We start from the raw sequence: 26,671 nt of genomic DNA on the forward strand, positions 1-26,671 counted from the left end.
CCATGCAGATTTCTGTGGCAACCAGGTAGCTGAGGCGATTGAACCATTCCACGTAAGCCTCTAAGTTTCGTGTTTTCTTCCGTTCACTGTAGCAACTCTACAGAGAGAGCAAAGTGAGCAGATGAGTTGGAGACAAAAAAAAAAAAAAAAAAAGAGTGGATTAGGCTCTCATTTTTGTCAGATATGGGCCTTTATTCCAGTTTATTGAGCAAGACAGCTTTCTAAGACAAGGGGATGGGGGACAGAGAGAGAGAAAATCACTAACATTCTTGACTCCCTTTACAGAAAGATCACAATCTCTTCGTGCAGTCCAGTGAATCCCAAAAGATCTAGAAAGGTACTCTGATGCATTCAAAATGGTGCCCCTCCCTCCCCGGAAATTGTCCTCAGAAGCACAATTCAAAGGGTTTTGGCTGCATTCTATAACAATCTTGACTGATAAATGGGGTGTGACTGCCAATTGCTAGCAACACAGCAAGAAGAAGCTGAGAGAGCAGGGGACTAGAACATTTTCTCTTAAAATTCAGTCTAGGACAAAATTTTGGAGCATGATGTAGCAAGAAATTAAACATCTTCCAAGGTAGGTAAATGGAAGTCTAGGCCATTATGGTCTTTAGTAGGGTGAATGACACATTATTCAAAAGTGAAGGGAGTTCAGCTCATCTCGGAGCTCAAGGCCAAGGCTAAACAGGTTAATTACACCCCTCTTTCCTTCCTTCAAAAAAAACCTAACAAACAAAAAAGTCCACTAGCCTTCTGCAAAACCTAATCCTCGCTTCCTGTACTGAGGGAAGCTATTCTAAGGCCGGAAAACAGCTGTTACCCCTAAGTTCCAAAGGGGGGCTTTCATTAGTGGGTGATACAGTCTTTGCCTAACAACTTGAGATGTTTCTGGAGGTCACTGGGTGGGGGGGGATTTCTTATGTGTGTTTTATAGTCCATGCCCAGTGTTATTTGCTTTACATGTGGGCTTCACTCGGGCAATAAACCTGTCATGAGAGGTTCACCTTAAAACAAGAGGCAAAGAGGCAGAGACCCTTACTCAGCACACTGGATGTGCATCCTGTCTTTAATGCCCTGTTATTGTTGAATCATGAGCATAGCATTCTCTTGTATTTTCTTTCTGACTTAATCTGCTAAAACCATTATGCTTTTATCTCCTACCTTCATCACCACAAATCCTGCATCTACTTGCTTATTAAATTTCCCAATAAGGAGGAAGAAGAGGTTAAACGTTTGTGATAGGGTAAGAATAGGATGAAGGCACTTGAAGATCTGGCTTAAGAAAACTGCAATGAATCAGATGTGGCTAATAAAAAAAAAAAACTTTCTGATTGTAAAACCTAAGACAAAATAATTCAAATTTCCGCCTCTTGTACCTACTATCACAGACAAAGAAATTCCATTTCCAATTTCAGAGCTGACCTCTAGGTAGCCTGATTTACCTTGTCATTGTCCAAAGGGTCCTTCTGTACAAACGCCTGAACAAATTCTTCTGGCCCAATATAATGGAGCCTTTCCTGAAACACAAAACCAGCAGGTCAACATTATTAAAGAAAATGAGAAGAAATGGACTGTTAACTCCTTCTGTTGACTTTTGACATGACCCCTACTTTTTATAAATAAGCCTTTAACCCTAAATATTGTCATCATCATCAAGATCTGAGCAGAGGCAATTTTCTGTGTAAGTCAGTGCTACAGGACATAGTGAAATGCTGGGCAAGTTATGGAAAAGTAGAGGGGGAAGATGAGGTAGGTCAGTAAATACGCTCTTCAGTCTTGTTCTCACAGTATTTAAAGTGAATTCCCGGGGCGCCTGGGTGGCTCGGCTGTTAAGCGTCTGCCTTCAGCTCCGGGGATCAAGCCCCACATCAGGCTCCCTGCTCTGCGGGAGCCTGCTTCTCCCTCTCCCTCTGTGCTCTCTCTCATTCTTTCTCTCTCAAATAAATAAATAAATAAATAAATAAATAAATAAATAAATCTTAAAAGAAATGAAGTGAATTCCCAGAATGTCAAAAACATTCATATTTGAATGTCTAAGGAAAACGAATTCTAGCTATTACACCTATTATTTCCCATTTGGATTATTCTAATATAATCTCCCATAACATGACAGCAGATAAACAACTTGTGTGGTTGCCACAGCAAAGGGTGGCAAGGACCTTACCAGCTCTATGTGAGTCAGCTGTTGAGCCAGAGTGTAAGGGTCACTGCAGACAGTGATGATGTCCCTTTGTATGGACTGCGGCTTGGTCTTGAGAACCGTGAGCCGATCTGTGGACGTGGAGCTGATTTTTGCCAGGACTTCCTCATACTGGCTGAGCGTGGCCAGTTTGCGGATTAGACACTGGATCATCTGCTGGACATTCTTCCTGTACGTCTGCCGGGGGATCAGCAAAGGATTACATCCTGGCTCTGCGCGTCGACTTTTGCCACCATGCAAACTCAGAGACCGTGTCCTTAAGTGCTTTTACCTGGATGCTGGAGAACCACCAGGGCAGGTACAGGACGATTGAGCCTAGCTCTCATAGTTTGAGAGAGGTACATCACACATAAGGTGTCTTTTCAGACCTGTAAAATTTAGCTCTTTCCTCAGGCTGCTCTTGAGAGTACAATTCAGGCTGAGCCAGGAAAACCCCACAATGACATTTTAGATTAGCTACTACATAGAAATAACTGCTCTTTGGGCCGGCATAGGAATGTCCTGCTTTACTTCTGGTAGGCTAAAATACGTTGATCTCCACTCAGAGCATCCTCTTCCTAACACTTTTTCTGTCGGGTCACCTTCTTGATTTCCCCACTCCTCTCATGCCCAGTCTCATTAGTCTACAAGCATGGATGCCAACCGGACTCCCCACTCCCCACCCCCCCAACCACCTTCCTGACTTCCACATGGGACATGGGTTACCACGAGGAAGCAGTGGCTATTCATTTTTGGTATCTGACCTCCCTTTGACTCATGTCCATTTCTCTCACATTCGTGAGTCAGTGCTAACATTCACAACCAACCAGACCCTTCCACGGGGCAGTTCTCCCTGTTACCAGTTGCCACCTGTCTGCTGCTGCATCATGCTAGAGCCATAACACTTAAGATCAGCTGGTTTCAAAAGCAATTCACGTATTAGAGATAAATGGCAATCTCTTGACTTTTTACAACACTTGTTAAGTCAAAGAAATAACTTCACAATTGATCCATCCCCAGGGTACTGTTATCATGATAGAAGTTACAGCGTTCTTTTATTCTTCCTTTTCTAGTCCCAGACTGCCAAACAAACAACATCCATCCTTGTAGGTAAATTACCTGAGAAAGGCACACGCGCTAACATGGTCCTTAAGCTAACAGCTCCAAAGGAGGGCAGCACCGGTGAACTGAGATGTGGAAAGGCCTATGGCTATGCTCCTCTGCGTAGTCAGACCCTTTTTAAAAGGTACTACACAGTATTACTTTCTGAGATGAATTATTTGAGAACTGAATGGCAATCTTACCTACAAGAACCATATTATTTTACAGAGGCAATTTGGTTTACTGGAGCAAATTATGAAAACTCAAATGGATAGATATTTGCTTACTTAAGGAAAATTACAAATGCATCTGGAAATGATCAATTCTTATTTAGTCAAGGCAAAAGAGCATACACAGCCTTCTTTTTCTTTTCTTTCTCTCTACTTATCTGGCATATATTCCACTTAGTTCTTTAAACTGGTCCATTAGATGACCTTTTTTTTTCCTCTATTATTCACAGACCACCCTAAATCATCAATGAAATACCTAAGTGTTTAAAAAGTTGAACCTTGGGGTGCCCGGGTGGCTCAGTCATTAAGCGTCTGCCTTCAGCTCAGGTCATGATCCCAGGGTCCTGGGATCGAGCCCCGCATCGGGCTCCTTGCTCCGCGGGAAGCCTGCTTCTCCCTCTCCTACTCCCCCTGCTTGTGTTCCCTCTCTCGCTGTGTCTCTCTCTGTCATATAAGTAAATAAAATCTTTAAAAAAAAAAAAAAGTTGAACCTTCAAAAAAACCTATCTTCCACCTAGCATTAAGGTTATCAATTTAGAAGATGCTATCTATTTGGTAATATGCTTGTCACTCAAAGAAAATGTCTTTTTCTTTGGAATTTGAAGGAGTTCAAGATTGAATTAAGGGCTATTTTAAATCCCTCATGGTGGGGTGAAGTAGGGGACAGGGGATGGGTAAAGCAAAACAGGTAAAGCTGGTCAAAAGGTACAAACTTGTAGTTATAAAATAAATAATCATGGGGATGTAATGTACAGCATGGTGACTATAGTTAATAATACTGTACTGCATCTTTGAAATTTGCTAAGAGAATGGATCTTAAAGTTCTCATCACAAGGAAAAAAATTCTGTAATTTTTTGTGTGGTGATGGATGTTAGTAATACTTATTGTGATCACTTCACAATATATGCAAATATTGAATCATCATGTTGTACACCTGAAACTAATATAATATTATATGTCAATTACACCTCAATAAAAACAATAGAAATAAAACAAAATAAAATAAATCCCTTGTCCCTATTTCCCTTGCTCTTCTGCTTTCATCATCTTGAGTTACACTAAAAATCTATGAACTTAAATGGTTTCTTCAGCCCCCTGTCCCAAATGTCATAATAAATATTCCCAGGTGACTCTGGTATGTAGCAAAGTGTCACAATCTATGCTCTACTGGCATATCTGGTGAAAGATTCTTATTCTACACTTTAAAATATGCTTTTTTAAGGGAAGAGGTTGAGGGATGTACAGTCAAGGATTCAGCTAGTGAGCAAAAGGCAGGAAGCTATAAGGGGAAAATGTATACAACAGGGTGTAGGGTAAAGCTATTCAATAATTAAGAACTAGTGTGTGTGTGTGTGTGTGTGTGTGTGTGTGACAGAGACAGAGACAAAGAGACACACAGAGAAAGAGAGTATGTATGTATGACCTCTTTTAAAAGTTTCCTGCTGCCATTTGATTTCATTCCAAGCTTTGTGTTGTTAAGCATGCTTCCTTACTGAGTCATGAATTGCTAAACATGCACTTATTCTTTTTTATAACTTAAAATGCCAGTGACAGTAATTACCTGGCAAATAAAGATAGAATAAAGACCAGCCCCTTAAGGAAGAGAAAATTGCATTTTACCCACTGTAGTCATTTGTCATGTAATTCAATCATTAGCTCCATTTCATGTTTCTTGCAGGCAAGTCCTAATAAACCACTTCATTTTGGGCAAATCCCCAGAGGGGAAACATATTAAGCCAAATTATGCAGAACTGTTCTAGCAGATTCAGCAGAACCCGACAAAATTATATATAGGGAGCACCTGGATTCATTGACTGCCAAAAAAATTCCTAAAGTCTCGGGCAAGAAGCAACAAGTCTCAACCCAAGTCCATACTCCTTCCTGTGGAGGGAAATATTTTTTTCCTCTTCCAGTAACTGATTAGTTCGTTCATTCAGTCAGTCAGTCAGTCATTCAAACACTACTGAATACCTGTGAAATGCCAGGCACTGAGCTAGTAGTTAAGGATGATATGATGAACAAAAGGGGCACAGCAAGGAGTCGGGGGAAAAACAAGTCATAAAAAAAAAAGCAAGTAATTACTAACCACAGAGTGCTATGAAGAAAACAGTGGTGGAAGCCAACAATGAGAGAGTTGCAGGGTGACTGTGGCTGGGGTGGTGAGGGAAGGTCTCTCTGAGGAGAGACACTTGAGCACATCACAGATACGTGGCCTGCCAAGCACAGAACTGAGGAAAGAGCATCCATCGCAGAATTTTAGAGCTGACAGGGATGTTAACACAGAGCAGTTACGTCTACAATTTACAGGAATCGGAGAAGAGGCAAGGAATTGAGGGAACACACTGAGGCACACTCAGATCAACCAGATGCCAAGTGTGGCCGTGATTCTGAATACTGGACTGAAGGAGCCAAAGGAACAGTCTCTCCTGGTAAAACCCAACCTGATCAAGGTAGGCGACTCTCAGCTGTTCGATCCCTAGGTTAATCAATTCCTTGGTTTGACCTGGCTTACCTTCTCATCTCCTCTTTTCACACTCAAAACCATCGGAAAATCTCAAGGTTTATCAAGGATTTGCTATTAACAGAGGAGTGCTGACAGGAAGCCTGGTTAGAAGGTGGTGTGGCCCTTTGTATTTCCCCCCAACCCTAGAGTGGCTTGAGTCTGACAAAAAAAAACCGGACTGGATCCAATCTGGCTGACACAGATAGAAAGGATCTCCCTCATTGACTACCACGACAAGAAAAACAAAAGGCCACCCATCTGGCACTTTCAGAACGCTAACTTTTTATCTGAAAAAGAGTTTTAAGGTGTTCCTTTGGAAAGGATCAAGGGACTATTCCTACTTTTTAATAAGGCAATAGAGGGAAGGGCAGTTGACTGACTATCAGGTTAAGCACCTAAATACAACTTAACTAAAATGCAGTACTGACTGACTCCAGACTCAGCCTTCATATAAGAAAAAGTCCTTATGATGCCACTAATCTTTTGAGCATCTTGTCCTAAACTAAGTTCACTGAGCCAGGATTGACCCTGCCAAGCAACCCAATAGATATAACTCCTCTAATGTAAGATTGACTACAAAACTGCCCTGGGATACTGGACTTTTGCCTTTGTGAGTGAGGGACCTGCCAATTCATACCTGGCTAGAACCTGTCACAGGCAAACTGGCAAAATAATTTTAACAGTCATAACTTGCAAAACGACTCAGGAAACCACTCATTCAGCCTTACAGATATAAATCATGGCTGTCTTGAGCACCAGGGTTTAATAGAATGTCATCTGGGAGCAGTAAAAGGGTTAAATCCATTTTCAGGAGGACATAACTGTAGGGAAGCAAGTAAAGTTTTTTAATTGCAAATCTTATATAATTTTTTAAGGTGGGGGAGAAATGGTATTAAAATACATTCACCAGAAGCAGACACAATAGATAGGGTATCTTGTTACATCTTTACAGCACACCACTGAAAGAGTGAGTTCTCAAGGATGGTACTCGTAATGGGAAAATTCATTTTAAGATGAATGAAACAAGACATCTCTGCATCTGCCAAATGCTTCATCAGTCTTTTCCTGTGTGAAAGTGTTGTATCTGCGCCTAAGAAACTTGTTCCAGGGGCTCACTGGCAGCACGGAAACTACAAAGACACCCTTGCCCAACAAGCCTCAACACAAAATATCAGCCCTCCAGGTCTGCTTCAAAGAGGATCACCTTGAATTTGTTACAGCTAGTTAATTCTTATCAAAGGCTCGAATGAGGGAAATGATATTTATGAAAGAGTATCCAAGAGACTCACTTTCTTTCTCCACCTATCCTAGGTGCTAGCCTTGAACCAACTTCCAAGCACCAAGAGACTTGGATCTTTTTCTCTTTGTCTTCTCTCCAGAAGAATGACCTTAGCTAATGACACATTAATTGTGTAGCCTCAGTTTTTTTTTATCAAGGAGCACTTGTTATAAAAACTATACAGAGCAGTTTCCCCAATCTCATTCTACGCCCCCTAGATAAAGTCCTCCGTAAGAAAATTTTTTAAATTTCATTTAATTTAATGCCCTGAAGAATTAGTAGGTTTTCTCTTTCCTGATGGTGAAAATCACATAACCATCTGTATTTCTCTTTTACCTGGAGTTTATGCTCAAATCACAGCAGTCCTGTCCTACTAGACTGCTTCTCAACATGAGCCTATTTGTTTTCTCCCTTCCATAGTACAAAGTACTATGTATCAATGTACAACTTGTTATCTGTTAATATGTTACTATGTTATTTATTTGATATCTATTTGTGTTTAGATCTATTCATATGATATGTATTATCATACATGATATGTAACTTTCTATGTGAAATCTTTTTAGAAGGAAGAAGAGTATAAGTAAAATTGAAACATACTTGCAATGTGAATCCTATGCACGGATTGACATGAACATACCCCCAAATTAATCACATAAAACTCCAGATGATAGCCCTTAGAAGTGGGATTGTATAATCATTCCCATTCGACACACCAAACAGCCCACTATGCTACGTCGAAGACTTGCCCAAAGGCAACACAGAAAGGAAGAAGCGAAGATTGTGATGCATAATTCAGCACCAGTTCCCACCAAGGCTCGGTCCTGGAAATTCAAGTGCTTTTGCTAAAATTCAGGATACCAACCTCCTCACCACTAGCTATTCGGTGAGCCAGATCTTTTAAGTTTCTCATCATTCTTTCATCCCGAAAATCATAAGGAAACGTTTCCGTCCATTCTGTCAGGAGTTGAAGGATTTTGGGTGCAATTTTTCTTATCTGGTTCTGGGGAGAAAAAGCAAATCTCATTCAGTGATCTCTATCACCATGGACTGCATCAAATCAATAACTGCGAACAGAGTCACTGGAAAACTTCTAGTACAAAGTCTTTGGGGTTGAAGAAGAAGTCTAGTCCCCCTTCCCCAAGTCAATGCCAAGTACCACCAGCTTAAGGCAGGACCTAGGGATCTTCCATGGCCTTAAATTTATATTGTGGGCATTTGTTTGTTTGGCATGAAGGACATGATAGTTTATTTTTAAAAAATTCAACCACACTGATCATAATGACCAGCATACACATTTCAAAGGCTTTTCTCTTGGGTATTAACATTGCAGTATTTTTATATATTGAAATGTTTCAGTAGGACCAAGAATGTTAGAGAAATAAAGATCTTAGATGAAAGTGAACACTAATAATTCTGGTGTCCAACCCTATCTTGTGTTCTGTAGCCCATTCCCAGTGCCCTTTGCACAGCCATGATACCATTAATGCCCTTCAGCCTGGGGGGAAGGAAACCAACTTCACAAAATCTAAGCGGCAGAGTTACCATGCCTAATAGACAAAATGGTAAATTTCAAAACACATCATTACCTTATCGCTATTAGGATCACTTAGTCTCTGGTGCTCAACACATAAGTGGCAAACTTTGGCCATTAACTCATACGGATGCATAAATAACCGAGAACTGAGTAGGAAGGTAAATATGTACGTTCTCTGTGGCAAGAGAAAAAAAATCATTACGGTTACATTCTCTCCGAAACTAGTATCTTTCCTATAGTTTATACATCTTTTTTCATTAAGTTCTGTTGATCAAAGTTAATATGCTGAGGTTTCAAAAGTAATGCTTCATAGTAAAACACCTTAAGATGGATTTTTCCTTTGCCTTCTGATGTATCTCTTCCCTTAAACCATACTAAAAATTACAGAAGTACAAGATTAGTTTATCTACTGAAATTATTCAAAGCACACTTTCACATCTCTCCTCTGGGAGCCAGGACACCAGGACACATAACTCATTCTAGGTAAGAAGAATGAAATTCAGCCCAGAGAAACAGATCTAACTTAAATATACCACCCATACAGAATCTTGTTCTGGGTCCAAATATTATGATAACTCAGTGGAAACCAAAAAAACACCCAACCACAAGAGCTCAAGAAGTCTCCAGTGTGTCCAGCGTGGCACACAGCAGTGTCTGTAAGCTTGTGCCAGAACATTCAAACGCGGGCTTTCAAGTAATCTGTTTCCTTGCTCAAAGGCTAAGCAATTTGATAAAACACAGTATCACACTATACACTTTTCTTTAACTACATTGTCTCCCAAGAAGCCAGTAATGAAGCAGGGTTTATTTGTTATAATAGTTTCAGACTCCCAGTGAAAAGAGAAATTCCAGGGTTTTTGTTTTTTTTTAAGCCCCCTCCCCGCCAGGCATCTTTACTAGCTCGTAAACACTTACAGGGCTGAACAAGGGATTCCTTTCACTTTTGATTACAAGTTTTCCCTGTGTGGCAACATATTTCAAAATGCTATGTAACAAATCACACAGAGAGATAACTCAGGAAGAAACACTATGGTGAATTACAGTGGCAAGCACAAACTGTCCTTCGCACACCAAGGTCATTATTATATTTATAAAAACACATGAATCTAGTGTCTAGATCATTTCATGAAACCCTTATCAACAACCAGCTGCTGTTGAGTAACAGGGGCAGCTGTGGCACAAGCAAAGGGGGAGAAAAACACCACTTGCCCAGAAACAGAAAAACCTAAGTTTGATTGCTGATGCTGGGGGTGAGACCGTGTGCGGATTACTCAACATTCTGAATTTCAGTGCTCTCCTCTCCAGCCTCTTGGAATTGCCGTAGAGAAAATGTAAATGAATTCCTTAGATTAGAAAGTATCACCTAGGGGCGCCTGGGTGGCTCAGTGGTTAAGCATCTGCCTTCGGCTCAGGTCATGATCCCGGGGTCCTGGGATCAAGCCCCGCATCGGGCTCCCTGCTCCGCGGGAAGCCTGCTTCTCCCTCTCCCACTCCCCCTGCTTGTGTTTCCTCTCTCGCTATATCTCTCTCTGTCAAATAAATAAATAAAATCTTTTTAAAAAATTAAAAAAAAAAGAAAGTATCATCTATATAAACACCAGCTATCAAAGTAAAACATAAGCAACCTATAAAGAACTGCATCTTGAATATGACTGTTGATCTCCTTTCTATGAAGTTTTCCTGTCAAACTTCACTTTTCTCAGCATAGTGATGGTCTTGGAAACAAAACAAGGCATTAAGTATTCTAGGAGTATCCAATGTCCTCTGGCGTTTCTATGTAATGACCAATGTATATGCGTGAATTAAACCTACAGATACTTCACTTAGATGGTATCTGACCGTCTACAGTGTGGTACCAGCCGTGAAAAGAAACTGATATGCAGACAATAACCAAAATCTGAATCATAAGCAGGCTCAACTTGATCTCAAAATACTCAATAATCAATACGCATTTTCTTATTTGGGAAAAATTCTTAGCAACCCAGATATTCTGAAGAATACCAAGGATGCGTTTCAGAGGAATAGGGATACATACATCTGGATAATAATCCACATTAGGTACTAAGTGCTGGATGAGTGCTTCCAGAGACCCGGAGAGGAGGTTGTTGTCATGGTAATACAACCCTCCACAGCTGTCGTCTGCAGCCTGGTAGAGGTTTCGGTTGTAACCACTGCTGTCAAACATTGCTGAAAAGGGAGGAGTCTGAGGCATGCTTTCCTAAAATGAATTTTAAAAGGAGAAAACACAGTGTTAGTAATATGCCGTCCAGAAGAAAAGTAAGCTTTAATAGCAACAAGGGAATAGGTTATTTTAAAAATAGGTGGGATCAGAACCCATCAAGAAAGCAAATTGCTCTTTGAGTAACACATGTATGCATACGGGTGAGTACCAATCTCATTCAGTTGAACACCATAAAATGCTTAGATCAAAGGATCCAGTTTGGATTTGAATCCAAGTCTCCAGCTGCCATACTTAGAGATCACTCCTTCACACGTGGGGAAGAGAACTGAGCTTCCGATTGCTTTATCTCACTGAGTCAAGTGTCAGTCATCCTAAAGTAGAAATGGGCAAGCCTTCAAAGTTGGCTGGGAGAATTACATCACATACGAGAAATATTGGACTAACGATGGGTATAACAGGAGATAATCAAAACAGATGTTGAAAAAGTAAAATTGTAAGAGAGGCCTAGGATTAAAGTACATTGTGTGCGTGTGTGTGTGTTTACAGATGTATGTACAGATGTACGTATGTAAATCCAGAAATATAACGCTGACTCTCCAGCTTCTATTGGGAGATCCAAAGCTGTCGATTTTCACCCCTTTGTGTCAAATTCTTTTGGGGTGGGGGCTCTATAAAGCCTCTGTGTCAGCAAACATGTGGGCTGAGGGGCCCCTGGTTTGGGTAACAGAAAGGAGAGTGCTGGTTCTCTCCATTTGTATGCTTTGCAACTCACACAGCCCTTGTTAGAGGGTGCTCAGTAGAGGCTAGAGGCTATTAAGTTATTACTCAGATTCCTAGGGACAGAGCTCGGGACCCTGAGAACAGACTCTCGGTTTCTGGCAGCATGTCTGGACAATGGAGGCATTCAGGGGCTGCCAGACTGAGAGTTTCAGAAGGCAAACAATACGGGAAGCCAACTCCAGGGTTTGGACTGACGGGGACAGGGTGTATGGAGGCTGCAGGAGGACACAACCTGGGCTAATCCTTCTTTTTGAGATGCCAAAAGATATTTGCATCCGGATGGGGGAGGGGTGTGGAGCCCTGTGCATCTGCTCCAACTCCAGCTAGTGGGGACCACGGCTTCATAACCTGTGCGCGTGCCTCGGCAAGGGTGGCCACGGGGTGGGGTGTTGGGGAAAAAAAATCTACTCTTAGGACAACCTGGCAGATGAAAACAGCATTTAGGGAAGGAAGCATCAAGAAAAAGAAACAGAAGACAAGCTTCAGCATTTTGTCCTCTATCCCATCCACAAACCAATGCCGAGGGAGAATGCAAAAGGGAAAAAACAGCCACCAATGGGAAGAAATTGATTACTGAGGATCACTCTGGGAGATCTGTCACTACCTGCATCATCACTGCCATGCCTCTCGCTGAGGCAGGACAAGGTCAGAACAGCCAAAGGATCAGGAACTATGGGATGTAAGCATTAACACAAATGCTCCACGCTTAGTTGAAATCATTGTTAAATAAATAACTCCATGTTAACATTTTATAAGACAGTGGACAAAGTGTGTTTCTGTCCTCTTCAAATTGCCGGTTTTCTATGAGTACAATTCTTGTGCAATATAATCTTTGCAAATGAGTCATCCTGGGTAGGAAGGTAAAAAAAGAGCCCATCTACCCTTGCCCTGAGAAACTCAAAATGTCCATAAACCGAGACTCTGGGACCCGAGATGAGAAGCGCCTCAAAGTTTTACCTGATAGCTTGGAGGGAACTGTCCATCTGAATTTGGTTACCTACTTCTGGCTTAAAAAAGCTTTAGATGGTTAAAAACCATACAGTGTCCTTTGTGAGCAGGATCACAGGTGGAACTCTATCATGCCCTGGGAGTTGAGTTTTTTTTTATTTTTTCTGCCAAGAACCATGAATTTTCTTTGATTCCTCCACCTATTCATCACTACTGAAACCATCCTAATAAAGTGATTTGGGGAGATGGCTGGCCAAAAACTTGGGAATTTCAGAAAAATCAGAAAATGTTGAAAGTTCAAAAGGATCATAGAAATCATCTGGTCCGGGATGAAAAATAGATTTCATTTCACTTTCCAACTGCAATCAATTAGAAGTGGGTGCCTCGCGGCCTGAGGGTGAGTGAGAAGAATTTAAAGGCTGTAACTAGGTGGGAGAATGTGTGTCCTAAGTGATTAGCAACAACTGCAAAAACAGTCATGGAAGAGGTCAAAGCCCAGCCTGCTCCAAGCTCCTATTTTTATAAGTGTGCAAACCCTGGAAGGTGGAACGAAGTGACCAGGCTAAGATCTCACAGTGCTGTGGCTACAGCACCAAATGAACCCAATGGAAGCCCCCCCACCCCATGAATCTTGCACCCCTGCTGCCTTCTGTTTATTACCAGTAACCATTAGCCCGTGATAGTCAAGGGTCACCCAGTTCCCTTTCAAGGAATCAGCACCAAAAGCCACAAGTATTTGTACTTCTCAATTATTTACTCCCATGAAGCAGACAAGGACTCAGATCTGACCAAGGACTCAGATTTAATGAAAACCTAACCTGGTGCTTCACGGTGGCAAGAACTTCAAAAGGTAATATACCATCACCACCTCCCCAACACATGTTTTTTATTTAGAAAATTAGTCTCAATTTTGTTCACTCCTTCTCAAATCCTAAATTATAACAAAACTATTAAGTTCTTTTATAGCAAAGTTCTTCTGAGAGCATTCTTAGAGTGATGGCAAAAAGCTTCTGTATTGTTCCTTGGAAATGTTTCACTCATGGGATTTCTTTGACGAGGTAGAAAATATCCACACTTAGAAAATCCCCTCCAACCAAGCACCAAAGAAAATACTGCAAATAGCAATGGAAACCAAACTGAGGTAAATGAATTGGGGTTATAGCTTATTACACCTACAAATCAATTTTAAGAAGAGGGTATGTCACAGGTCATTTTCTGCCTTCTAATCAGCCCTAATTTCTATTGCTTATCAGCTGATTTCATTCTCCTATGATCCATCTTGACTGTTGAACTTGCATATAGCAACAATCAACTGCTGAGATCTGAGTCACTCCAAGAGACTCCAGCCCCTCATTTAGGCACATTGGTCGTATCTTTCCGATGTTGCCTTATACTCACGACAGCATCTTTCCCATTCCTTAGGCCCTCTCCCTCCCTCCCCATTCTGCTACTATGAGATCCTTTGTGCAAGGGAAAGGTCTCTACATTCCACCCTCCTTTACTTCTCTGATTCCCCTTCAAGGCCGCTCACCTGAGAAATGCTTAGATGCACGGCACGGAAGGCTCTGAGAAGATCAGCAGCTCCCCTTTGTGTAAAGTTTACTGCCTACAAATGCCTTTTGGGATTCTTAGAGCTACCCTGTTTGGCAGACATCCTCTCATTGTTTGGACTGCATAAGCTGAGGTTCAGAAAACCTGTCGTAACTGACTGGGGTTACACAGCAGATAAGGGACAGATAGGACAGTGTTTCAAACCTCGATCTTCAGGTTCCAGAGTCCAAATTTATTATACTACATCATGTTGTACTACAAATGGACTTCCTTGAACCTGTAATATTTCACCATAAAATGAAAAGTCTGTCAGTCTATCCCAAATTGTAGGCTATCAGAACAATTTATATGCTTTCTATGTTTTATGTAAGTCATTGCTCCAAAGATGCATTAGTGACACTAATTACTCTTACAAAGAAGCAATACTCCCACGATAACAGAAGTATTTACGCTACTGACCTTTGCAATCAAGGCACAGCCCCATCTAGACAGAGATTTCGGATTTTAACATATACTTCTTTACATTTTAGTATCTTTGTAATTGCTATGCATATAGTGCTAAAAAGGCATGTGTGACAGTCTTTTTTGTCCTTAGCAATCTGAAAAGAAAGAGCATCTTACAATGGATGGCATCTCAGATTCAATTAAATAGAGTAATATTTGCTTGTGTTTACTTTATAGATTTCCAGTAAAAAATTCTTACTGAGACAAATGACCAAAATAAAGATCATGGATCAGAGTATTCATCACCCATTTCTGGACAATCTCTAACAAGTGGCCAGTCTAGCCATTTTCTAGAAAGATCACTGCCTTGTGTAAGAAATGCATTTGACAAACAAGGGGAGGTGAACAGTATGGTACAGAAAGTACTGTCTTTGAAGTGTACCTTAAATACCTAAGAAGATAAACATAGTAGTTTTTTTCTTTCAAGTATCTTCCCTGTTATTACCCACATCAAGAACTATTGTTTGTTCAGTATTACTCAGATTTGTCATCCAAGACTTGAATTCTCTTGCTTCAGTTCTGGAGTTGAAAACAAGGCTCAGAAGATTAAGTATTAGCTTGGTTCTTGTTTTAAAAAAACAGAGAAAATATCCAAGTACTGGACACGAGAATCCAGAACAGCATTTATCCCCAGGCGCTATTAATGCCAGGAATCATTTGCTAATGATTTCTGTAGTAGAAGAAGGGCAAAGGGTGAGGCTGCTCTTATCCCAGAAATCCCATTTATTTATTTGTTTTCACCTCAGGGTAGTTCTGATTTCTTATCTGTAGCTAACCTTCTTTTACAGCTCCCACAATTAATATTATCTGTCTCTAGGGTCCTTTAAACTCTCAATCCACTCCCCTCCACCCTTTCCAATATAATCTCAAAACCAACTTCTCCACTGTCCACCACCCTTCCTTAGCGCAGATTTTGCCCAGTCCAATAGACCTATCGGCTAACCAAAAATCTTGTTCAGGAGAACCTGACTTTTCCAAAATTAGAATGTGCGACAGCATTCGGGTAAATGCTGGCATTAACTTACTATTAAGTCAAACTTCAAAGTAGTTAATTCCTTTGGGAAAAAAAAGAGATTTATATGAGATACTTGAAAAAAAAAACAAAACTGCTGACTTTATTCAAATCATTACCAATAAGATAAGGCAGAGGACAGGCTCACCTCGCAAGCAATTCTCACCTTAAAATCATTTCCTGGGAAACAATATATTCAATGTGGCCAGTGGCTCTTAACTTTTCGGGAGATCACAAACCTCTCCCCACACTGCCCTGAGAGAAATGTACCGACAAGTTTGCATATACCCTCAGAGAGTTCAGACCCCAGTTTAAGAAACATTATGTGCAGACCTGTACAGAGCCTAGATATGATTTATCTAATCATCTTCAAAGAAGAAGAACGTGGCGGTTCTGAAGGGAAGCTTGGTCCAGCACATCCAAGCCTGGCTCCTTAGAAATCAAGGAATACTTGTATCCTCCGGTAGTGCCAATCAAATGGAGCTAAAGAGGCTTTTAAAATGATACTACTTTTGGTTTGGGTAGAGATATTTAAACAGGTATTCCCCGCCCCAAAATTGAGATGGCACTTTGGGGTGGGGAAAGATGCGATGAGACAGTGGGAAACAGACTTTGGGTTTTAAAAAAATGAACCAGGCTAAAAGAAAGCTTAGAGCCATGAAATTAGCATACAGATCACAGGTTCTGTTGGAAAACTTCCCAAAAGGAAGTAAAAGATAGATCCAACTCAGGTGTACAAGATGAATGTTCTTTCTTAAAATTAACTTGGTAAGCTGAAAAGTTGGTTGACAGACGTTACAAGGGCAGCTAATTCAGTCACAAAGATATATCATGTTCTTCCAAGGACTCTGAAAAAGTTCAGCCTGACATTGATCCAGAAGCAAGGAGGCAAGGTCTGGGTGATTTAAGGGATGAATGGATTTGAAAGGCATGCCTAATGGTTTCAAACCAACGAAAGCACCAGATGAAAAGCTGCCTTTTTCTAAACAGCAGACTGTGTTTGAATTAGCGACTGCTTTCGCACAATGTTATTTATGATGAGGCAGGTGCACCAGGATAAGGTGGTTTCAGGTGACATTTCAAATTGGAAAAGAGGTTGAGGAAAAGACGGGTGTGGGAACTAAATCCAAAGCTATCCTTCAACATCTGCTGTAGGTGCTTTGTAAATCTCTACCAGAATGTCAAGTCAGCATTTCCTTTACACTTAAGAGAATGAGCTAGAAAAAGTAGGACTCAAAAAAAAAAAAAAAAAAAAGCATGGGGAGCTTTCGATCCATATTTCATCATAGAGTACTTTGGTGAAATATTTAACAAATCCAATGCCTTTATATTGATCACTATCTTTTCGTTTCTGTTCAAGTGCTGGGCATGTGTCCCAATTTAAAAAAACAAACCCACTGAAGTAGAGGAAGGCCTCCCTATCACAGCTGAACTTTGAAAGTGTATTTGTTTAGTGAGGAGAGGCTTAATTTAATATCCTGGAATTACCGGTTTCCCCATTCCCATCTAGATTCCAAAGGAACTTTGCACTTTGGTGAGATGCAGCTTCTTCCTTTTCTCATTTGAGGTTCCAGAAAGCTGAATGAGAAAGATTCACATATTTCAGCTTTACTCCAGCTGGTTTTCTCAAGCACTTCTAGCCTCCTTTTCGCACCACTGGATCTCAGAATACAAGGATGGACTGCACGCTCATAGAGGGTAACGAACTATGGATTTGACTCAGGGTGAAAGTAAAAGTCACGTTTCTGACACTATCTAAAACACGGCTTCTTTTGAGCTTGAAAATGTCTAGAAGATTATCTTCTCACATTTTCCTGAGCCAGGGAAAGTCCTAAAGGCAGAGAGTTCTAGCAACAGCTCTGGAAACTCTAGAAACGCTACACTTCTGCTGACCTCCTTGAGAAAAGAGGTACAGTTCCTGTGAGTACAAACGATGCAGAGTAGACAACCCTAAATCAACTCACTTCTTTGGCACGTGAACGGAAAGGAACTCACTCCCAGATAGGTACATTCTTTGGAACTGAGCCCCAAGTGCTTAGTAAATTTCATACTCAAGGAGGGAAAAGTGAGTATTTTTTATTAAAGAAGGTCTTATTTCTCTCCATAACGGTGAAATTGGTGGTATTATTTACCGATGTTACAGGCTTTCATTAAAAAAAAAAAAAAAAAAAAAAGAACTTGCATTTTTCTTGATTTACCCTGGATGCTACTTAAGAAATCTTTACTGATTCCTAATTGATGGAGGAAGAGGATTGTGACTCAAATAATTACTATCTTTGGTTTCCTTGGAAGAAATTAAAGCTTTAAAAAATGTGTCATCTTTTGTCTTGGAGATATCTTGTTAGCAGTTTATTTATTAAAACACAAAACAACATTTCACTACATGGCAACTCTAAATGGGCCTGGAGAGTGATTTAAAACTTTTCTACAAGATAAATCTTTACTGCGTGGGAACAGATCACAGAACACTTTGATATTCTTTATGCATTGTTTTGAATCTACAACTTCCATGTAGTTCCTGAGCTGAACAGTAGATGGCTCCACGTCCCTGGTCTGTGAAAAGATTGGTGCTTTCCAGCTTTAACAGCAGGTACTGGTTTAGAAATGTAGGACAACTGGAGTTCTGGGTGAAAAAAACCTAAGAAATTGGTGTTTGTGATCTTGGCATATTATTGAGCTTCGGAAAGTGGCACTGTTCGTGCTGTGCAGTTGAAAACAAATACTGGCTGAAAAAGTCAGTCGGTCTTATTTTGTAGGTCTTAGGTGCCCAAATACAATGAGAATTAATTATTTCATTTTCCCAGGGGGACAAAAGTGATCTTCTGGACAATCAAAATCATCCTGATCTAATTACATGCTGTCAAAAAGAACTTTGAACTTTCTGGGATATTGGAAATGGTCCTCTTCTACTGTCCAGTCAGTCGCTATTAGCTGCAAGTAGCTATTAAGCACTTAAAATGTGGCTGGCACAACTAAGACACTCAATTCTTAATTTTGTTTAATTTAAACATAAGTTTAAATATCCTCATGTGCCTAGTGGCTACCATACTGGATGGCACAGATATAAGGTGTTGGATCATCTAAAGATAGCTCTCAAGCCAAATTATAGAATATCATATGGGGAGCATCCTTTACTAAAAGGGTTTATTTTTCTAAACCCAATTAATTTCAGCAGGAAAATGATCTGATACTTAGTGAGGACATTTAGTAAACAAGCAGAATTTTCTATTTACATTTTATTATGTAACATGGTTCCTAGGATAATTTTATTTTTTGGCTGCAAGTCCTTGAAAAACTATGCTTATTCTTCCCCCTCCATTCTTCTCTCTTTGATAAATAGAACGATCCTGGCGGTCTGTAAAGTGTTTTCCTTCCCTACAAGGCTAATTTGTATTTTCCCTGTGTGAAACTGATTTTCATACGAGGGCTTCCTAATAAAATTTGAATCAAATGAATGACTTCTAGATATAGACATACCTTGAAATGGAATAGTAAATATATAAACCTAAGGAAAAAACCTAGGTCAGAGGCTGGTCAAAAATTTCATAAATGGTGGGATGCCCGGGTGGCTCAGTCAGTTAAGTATCTGACTCTCTTGGTTTCGGCTCAGGTCATGATCTCAGGGTCATGAGATCTAGCCTTGCATCAGACTCCGTGCTCAGCGGGGAGTCTGCTTGAGAGTCTCTCCCGCTCCCTCTGCCCCTCACGCTTGGGCTCTGGCTCTCAAATAAATAAATAAAATCTTCTTTAAAAATTTCATAAACGGTAACACTGACTTAAGTCAAAAAAAATTTGACTCAACTTTCTTGATAATTAGTATTTTTTAATACACTTATAGGAGAAAAACAAAAGCAAAAAGGAGGTCAAGAAAATATTAAATCTCTACATAGTTGTTATCAATACAAAGAAACTTCACTCTCTTCTTTTCATTTCCCTACACCCAGAAAGTAGCTGAACATCTAATTGCAGACACTTCATCTTTCATCTTCCACCTCAACTAGGGTACAAATGCATGAAGGGATAATATAGCAAAATCAAGCAGTTGTCACAGAACTAAAAGGGACTCATAGATCGTCTAGTTCAACACCCGACCAACTTTATAGATATTGCAGGTAGAGGGAGAGAAGAAACAGCTTGTGAGGGCCCCCAGGACTCATCTCCCTAATCCCAGGGCAGAAATCTGTCCAGAGCACTAGGCTACAATATCTGGTATTTTAAGATAATCAAGGACTGTATAGATCTATTTTTTCTTTTAGTAGGTTTAATTGGAGAACCAAAAAAAGGACAACTGTAGTTCTAGAAAAGTGAAGGGGGTGAGGAGGCAACACCTAAATTCAACCACGAACATCAAAAATGCCACAAATCTTAAGCAGTATTTTCAACAGTACAATTTGTCTCTTTAAGATTTCACAATACGTTATAATGTCTTTTCCATTTATTATTTGTGGCATCAGAATCAAGATTCTCAATCTCTGCTTCAGGAATTCCAAATTCTTCTCTAAGTAAGGGGGAATACCTTCTTTTCCCCACCTCCTGTCTCAGGGAGACTTGCTGGGGCCATCCAAATTGCTTCTCCAAAGTCCACTTCTTCCAGGTAGCCTTTGGAGATTGCTAATCTTGATTCCCTCATTTCCTGTGCCATTATTGGGTACCTTACCCTGTACAGACACTCACCCAGCTTCTCCCCTTCATTTCTTTTTCCTAGATAGGAGTTATTTAATTGTTATTTTTTTGAAAGGGTCTATTGTACTTTATTAGCCGGTGGTTAATTTTAGATTATCAGAATGTAGTGTTACTAATAATATAAGAAATATGTATTATGATAAATAATACATTTTTAGAAACATTAAGTAATATAGACCTAAGACTATATTAGATTAGATGCTAAGCTGGGGTAAAAAAAGAAAACAATTGTAAATGCTTTCTGGTGATCTTCTATTCCAAAAGACAGTGTGATCTCAGGTATCAGGTGTGGTAATAGAGAAAATGTCTTGTGGACCACATAAAATGGAGCAAGACTGAGAGTGAACCATGGGAGAAATAAATTCTAAGAATTTAACACTCCATTAGACAACTGGAAAGTACAAGGCCAGTATGCTTAGTCGCCAGAAACGTTGCCACCTCCAGGAAAACAAAGGATTGACCGACATGTAGTGGAATAATGCCAACAAGAAACTTGGTAGTCGGTAGCTGATCTTCTCATCTTTGCCAGAAAATCTGCTTAAAGGAATAATACAGCAATGCTTGTGAACCCTGATTTCTGTCAAAAGTGGCCCAACAACTGTCCCCCCAAAATTAAAATAACCACTAATGATAGGATCTAACAAGCTGCCATTCTTTTATTCTGTTATGAAAATCTCAACAGCCAAAAAATTTTATTTGTATTTCTTTTTGAAAATCAATTCTATATTTACCCCAAACCTCACCTGATCAGCTATATTCCTCCCAAATCTCCAATGAGGCATACACTCTGGTTAATTGTAACCTCCTTGTTTCTTAGCATAGGTTTTATCACAGTGGTCCAACTATGCTTTAAATTGAGACATAGCTATCACATGCCAAGCTCTGGCTGCTGTCTTCAAGAGGAAAGAATAATTATTCACCCCATCTGAGTCTGACTGTACCAGACATTATTCAAGAGTGCAACACCCTGATCCCTAGACTCTTCCCCTTTATGCACCCAGTTCAGAGACCCTCCCTCGGCCTTTGGAGATCATCCAGGGCTAAATATAGATCTACGCACACCAGCAGTTCCTGGCCGCTGTCACATGGTGCTGCTGACGATGGACTCCTTGGAGACATGCTGGGCCCAAACACACATACACAAATTTGTGTGCATATTCATCTATACCCACCGAATTCATTGGCAAAGATGGGCACCTCCACATTCACAAGAGAACGGCGCGCCCTAGAGATCTCCTCCTGCTATTTACATCACTTGGACCACCCTCTGCACTGTCAGAGGACTTAACTACCTTGCTTTAGCCTGAACTGCGTCAATTCGATTGGGGTAAGGTGCGAAACAATAAACAATGCTCAAGTGGTACGCGGATGCGGACACACACACACAGGCACAGGTGTGTACACACCAGACCCCCCACCCCCGTCTCCCCCTTTGCTCTTGTACAGCACTGAAGTTGTTCCCACAGTTCCCCTAGGAAGTGGAGCTTTTCTTATGCTGGCTGCCGCAAGCCTCCTAGGTACTTCGGCTGACGTTATTATAATCTAGCCAGGTGTCTCGAGGCGACTCACCTGAGCTCGGGCAAAACCCAGGAGACTCGGTGTGTCCCAAATTCGCCAGGTGAACGGAGGGATGAACAACTATCGCCTCGTCAGTGGCAAGCACATGACTTCTGTTTCCTGTCCTTTCCTAAGAATCAGAGCTTAGATTATAGGGCACCCACACCAAAAATAAACAATCCTCCCCCCCACCCCCAACACACACGAAACTAGCCAAGTAGTAGAAGGAAACAGCCTAGCAGCGCGCTGGAAGGGAGATGAAAGGATGAACGCGACTAGAACTCAGACAAATCCTCAAAAACTACCAAGATCTCAAGCATAAGGCCTGGCTGCGGGATCGGGGCGAGAGCAGCAAAGCAAAACGCAAGCTTGTCCCTGCCCGGGCCCCAGCGGCTCGGCCCCGCACCTGTTGGCACCGGGTCCGCTCCCGGGGCAGCCCCAGGCGCCCTCGGCGGCCAGGCAGGGGACTCCCTCGGTCTCTAGCTTTTGCCAGGTGCTTTGTGCCAGGGAGCATTTGGTCGCCCCGATTCTCCCGCCTCTTCGAGGCGCACCCGGCAGCCGGGGCGCCTGAGAGCCAGGCTTGCTCGGAGCGCAGCTCCCGGGCCGACCGTCTGGGAGAGCGCAGAGGGCAGCACGGCCGCACATTCCCGCTGCCAGGCTCGGGTCCCTCCGGGAGAACGCCTGGCCAGGGAACAACCCACCTGCAGACGGACCCCGGGTCCTCGGCTCCCCCGCTGTTTGCCGCGCACCCACAAGCGCGACCAGAGAACAGGGAGCTAAAGCGCGCGCGAAGAGGCGGAAAAAAAAAAAATCCGCCCGACCAGTCGGGTGCCTTGTTTATACTGAAACTACGGCCTCGGCCGCGGCGCACACCCCCTTCGCTCCGAGTGCCCGCCTCCCGCCGCCAGCCCCGCCCCGCCCCGGCAGGCGCGAGCCAATCGCGGCGCAGCTCGCCGCCCACGCCGCCACCGCCTCCGGAGCCCGGGGCCCGCCCACGCTGCGGAGGCCGGCCGAGCCCGGCGCAGCGGTGTTTACCTGAGTGGGTTCGGCCGGCGCAGATGGCGTGCGTTTCTTTCTGAGTCCGCCTGCCCGGGGCTGTTTGTGAAGTCATGTGTATGTGTGTGTGTGTGTGTGCGTGTGTTCATTTACCTGTGTACTACCTGTAAATACCGGCCCGACTCGTTATACAGTATCTATTAACATAATTATGAGCTAAAGGTTACTGTCCATGTACTTCCAGAAGAGAGCTGAGAGAAACCACAAGAACATTTGCTTAGCAAATATTTACGCAGAGCCCGACGGCTAGGCATTGTGCAAAACGCTGAGGGCATGCTCTAGGCAAAAGTAGGCAGGTCGCTGCTATTCTGAAGCTTACAGCCCGTCTGGTGGAGGACAAACGTTAAGCAAATGGTCACCCAAACAAAATATAAAATTGCGGCTCTTACAAGTTGCACGAAGGAAGGGAATCTGTGCTGTGAAATATGACTCTGGAGGCAAGGCGGGGAGGCCAGTCCTCAGTAAAGGCTGTGTTGTCATGGTAACCACATACTCTATCATTGGATACTTGATAACTATTTTAGAAAAAAGACAAAAACCTCAATACTTCACCTTGTACAAATAGAAGAGACTGAAGGGAAGAAACGATGGAAACAAGGGAAGAAAGGGACGCATGGAAAGAAAAAAATTGAAGCATCCGGAGACGCTCTTGCTAGCTACATGACCTTGAGTAAGTAAAGTAGCTTTTCTGAGCTTCAGTTTTCCCATATATAAAAAACAACACTATTCATACCTGTCTTATAAGACTATAATTAGGATTACTGAGCTAGAGGAACCCTTTTTGTCCTGGCTCCATCCCCCTCCTCTCCCTCCTCCTTCCTAGCCTGGAAATGGTCATCTTCAAGTTCACCTTGCCTATTCTTAGCTGATTCTTCCCCTCATTTTCTTCATCTGTGCCTCCTTTCACTTCTCTTCCTCTAATTATACTCTTTCCTTTTCTCCTGCAAACGGGTATCTCCAACTCAGTAAATCACTCAGCCTCTCTGCAGTTTAAAGGAGAAACCATGCAGCCCAAAAGGCTTGGTGGGAGTCCGCCATGCAGAGAGGCACCGAGGTTCAGGCTGCCCAGCCTAGCTGTTGCGGTTGTGCTGGCTGTTTCGTCTTTCAAGCTCAGTTTTCCATCCTGGTTCTGTAACAAACAAGCCATCTGAGGTTGTGCAAGCCATGTGCAATACTGAGGTTCCTGAGTCTGTAGCAATTAATTAAAAGGGTTGGAGTAAATCAGGATTTCTTAGTGGAAATGTTTAGCATATCCTTTATAACCTCTGGGTACACCCACCCACCACCCCAGAAGATTTTGCCCTGTTTTACTTTCTTAAGTGTTTTCTCACCGAAACAAAAGATGTTTATTTTAGATTCTCAAAATACAAAATGGACACAGTGATAGCATTGATTTAATGTTTTACCAAACCACGTTCCTGTTCCCCATTCTGGTGGATCCCTCACGGCCCCTTCCAGCTCCCTGTATGAGAGGTGATACATATGGGGACAGCTCCAGAGCTGGGTGGCCCAAATTTTGATCCTGTCCTATGGCTTAGCCAGTTATCAAACCTTACAAGAGACCCTGGGCCCCAGTTTGCTCATATGAAAACAACAGTCATAGTTTATAAAAGTAACTTCTTCACAGCATATTGAGAAGATCCATTAAAAGAGTTAATAAATGAAGTGGGTTTGGAGCAATGTCCCTCAGAGTAGCCTTCCCTGACCCCCTCTCCACAGCGTCCTTCCCTCCTTTCATTGTGGTTTCCTCTATAGGATTTACCACCATTTAACATATTGTATATTTTACTTATTGCTCTCTCCCCTTGCTAGAATATAAGCTCCAAAACAGCAGGGTTTGTTGTTGTCATTGTAGTTGTTGATTTCCTGCTGTATTTCCAGTGTCTAGAACAGTGTCTAACACAATAGGCACTCGATAAATATGTATTGGCTGACTTAATTAATGCCTAGTAAATGGTAAGTACTCCATAAAAGCTGTGATGATTAGGTATCAATTATTCTCTATCATGAAAAGATATTTCTTCGGTGTTCTGCTTCCCATAGTTTCTTTCTGGTCTTTTGACTCCATTGGCTCAATTTTTATCCCTATAGATGTTGGTAAGCTCTATAAAACCAGTCACATTGATGCAAATAAAGCCCTGCTGAGTAGGATACTCAATAAATAGCCACTTATATGGAGCTTCAAGTATATGGCAGGCCCTGTGCTAAACATATTTTTCTCTTATTTTCCTCTTGGACTTCAAGTGCACAGAATTAGAGCAATCATCATGACTAATCCATGTCTAACACTCTTTTTAAAATTTTATTATTTTAATATATTTATTTTATATTATTAGTCTCTTTCATTTCCCCTCTAAAGTTCTAGTTTTCACCATTCCAAAGGCACTTACTCTTTCACAATGTATTTAGTGTGTTTTCCAATCCGCCTTTCATGCACAATGATGGTATTGTTTTATGTGAGTACCACATGAGTAATTTACCTAAATGTTATTGTACAATCCATCTGATTCTGTTTCTCAATGTGTTCCCTCCAACTTTTGACTTTGGTCATCTATCCATGTTGATATATGTTGATGTTGTTCACTCCTTTTACCTTCTGTTGAGTATTTCACTGTATTGGTGTTACTTTTTTTACTTACATTATCTTTGATACTTGACAAAACTCTGAGAGATAGGTACTTTTTCTCCACTTCTGAGATGAAGGAATGATGCTTAGGAAGGTAAGTAACTTGCCACGGCCATATAGCTGAAGAAGCCATAAATTAAACCTGTGTCTCTCTCATTCCAGTGCTCTGGTCTTTCTACTCTATAAAATGGATTTAATTACTGACTGTAAGATTTATGAAATAATGTCTGAAAAAATATACCATTAATTTGACTCATTTTACATGTCTAAGATATTGTTAAAACTAGTAGATATATGTATTTAAGCTAGAGTTGTTTTCATTGGAAAGCAATGTTTATTATTTGTCCGAGACACAAGTTCAATATTAATTTGTGATTTATGATTTTCTTTTTTTTAAGGATTTATTTTTTTATTTGAGAGAGAGCGAGAAAGAGCAGGGGGAGGAGCAAAGGGTGAAAAACTCAAGCAGACTCTGCACTGAGCATGGAGCCCAATGCAGGGCTCGATCTCAGGACCCTGAGATCATGACCTGGGCCAAAATCAAAAGTCAGATGCTCAACCGACTGAGCCACACAGGAACCCCGGTTTAAGATTTTCTTAAAACACTTGAACTTTAAATGAAAATCTCACAAAGCATAACTGCCTTCAAATATGTAAAACTTGCCCTGTGAAAGACGAATGAGGCCCCAGAGCACAAAATAGGACTAAAGAGAGAAAAGAATAAGGGAACGGATCACAGCTTCAGTGTAAGAAAAACATTAAAGATATCCAAGGTGGAATAGCAGCCTTTTTCAGCATTGAATTCCCTCTCTCTGGATCTTAAAAGGCCTTGTGAAATGGCCAAGTAACTCTCCAAAACACTTTGACATTTTCTCTTTCATTTATTTTCTCAGTGTCACTCTGGAATATGGAGATGAACAGTTTAAGCATAAGGCATTT

General features: G+C 41.4%; 1 protein-coding gene across 7 annotated transcripts in view; it reads right to left on the reverse strand.

Moving 5' to 3' along the window:
- RASGEF1B (RasGEF domain family member 1B) overlaps nucleotides 1-26,671 on the reverse strand; it is a 556,303-nt gene that overhangs the window by 15,025 nt on the left and 514,607 nt on the right. For 4 of the 7 annotated variants that reach the window (XM_045880908.3, XM_045880910.3, XM_045880909.3 and 1 more), the window contains 6 exons: nucleotides 10,869-11,051; nucleotides 8,886-9,008; nucleotides 8,162-8,299; nucleotides 2,168-2,380; nucleotides 1,446-1,520; nucleotides 2-97 (listed from right to left, as the gene is read on the reverse strand). In XM_045880908.3, coding sequence (XP_045736864.1) covers nucleotides 2-97; nucleotides 1,446-1,520; nucleotides 2,168-2,380; nucleotides 8,162-8,299; nucleotides 8,886-9,008; nucleotides 10,869-11,051 — 828 coding nt within the window. Of the gene's footprint in view, nucleotide 1; nucleotides 98-1,445; nucleotides 1,521-2,167; nucleotides 2,381-8,161; nucleotides 8,300-8,885; nucleotides 9,009-10,868; nucleotides 11,052-22,062; nucleotides 22,181-22,751; nucleotides 22,891-26,671 lie in introns of those variants that run through there. The other 3 variants (XM_045880911.3, XM_064584682.1, XM_064584681.1) reach the window with 3 other exon arrangements.

The sequence above is a fragment of the Mirounga angustirostris genome, unplaced genomic scaffold (genome assembly GCF_029215605.1).
Source record: "Mirounga angustirostris isolate CCGP_5_RB_7025 unplaced genomic scaffold, mMirAng1.0.hap1 SCAF_2, whole genome shotgun sequence".
NCBI classification, from domain to species: Eukaryota; Metazoa; Chordata; class Mammalia; order Carnivora; family Phocidae; genus Mirounga; species Mirounga angustirostris.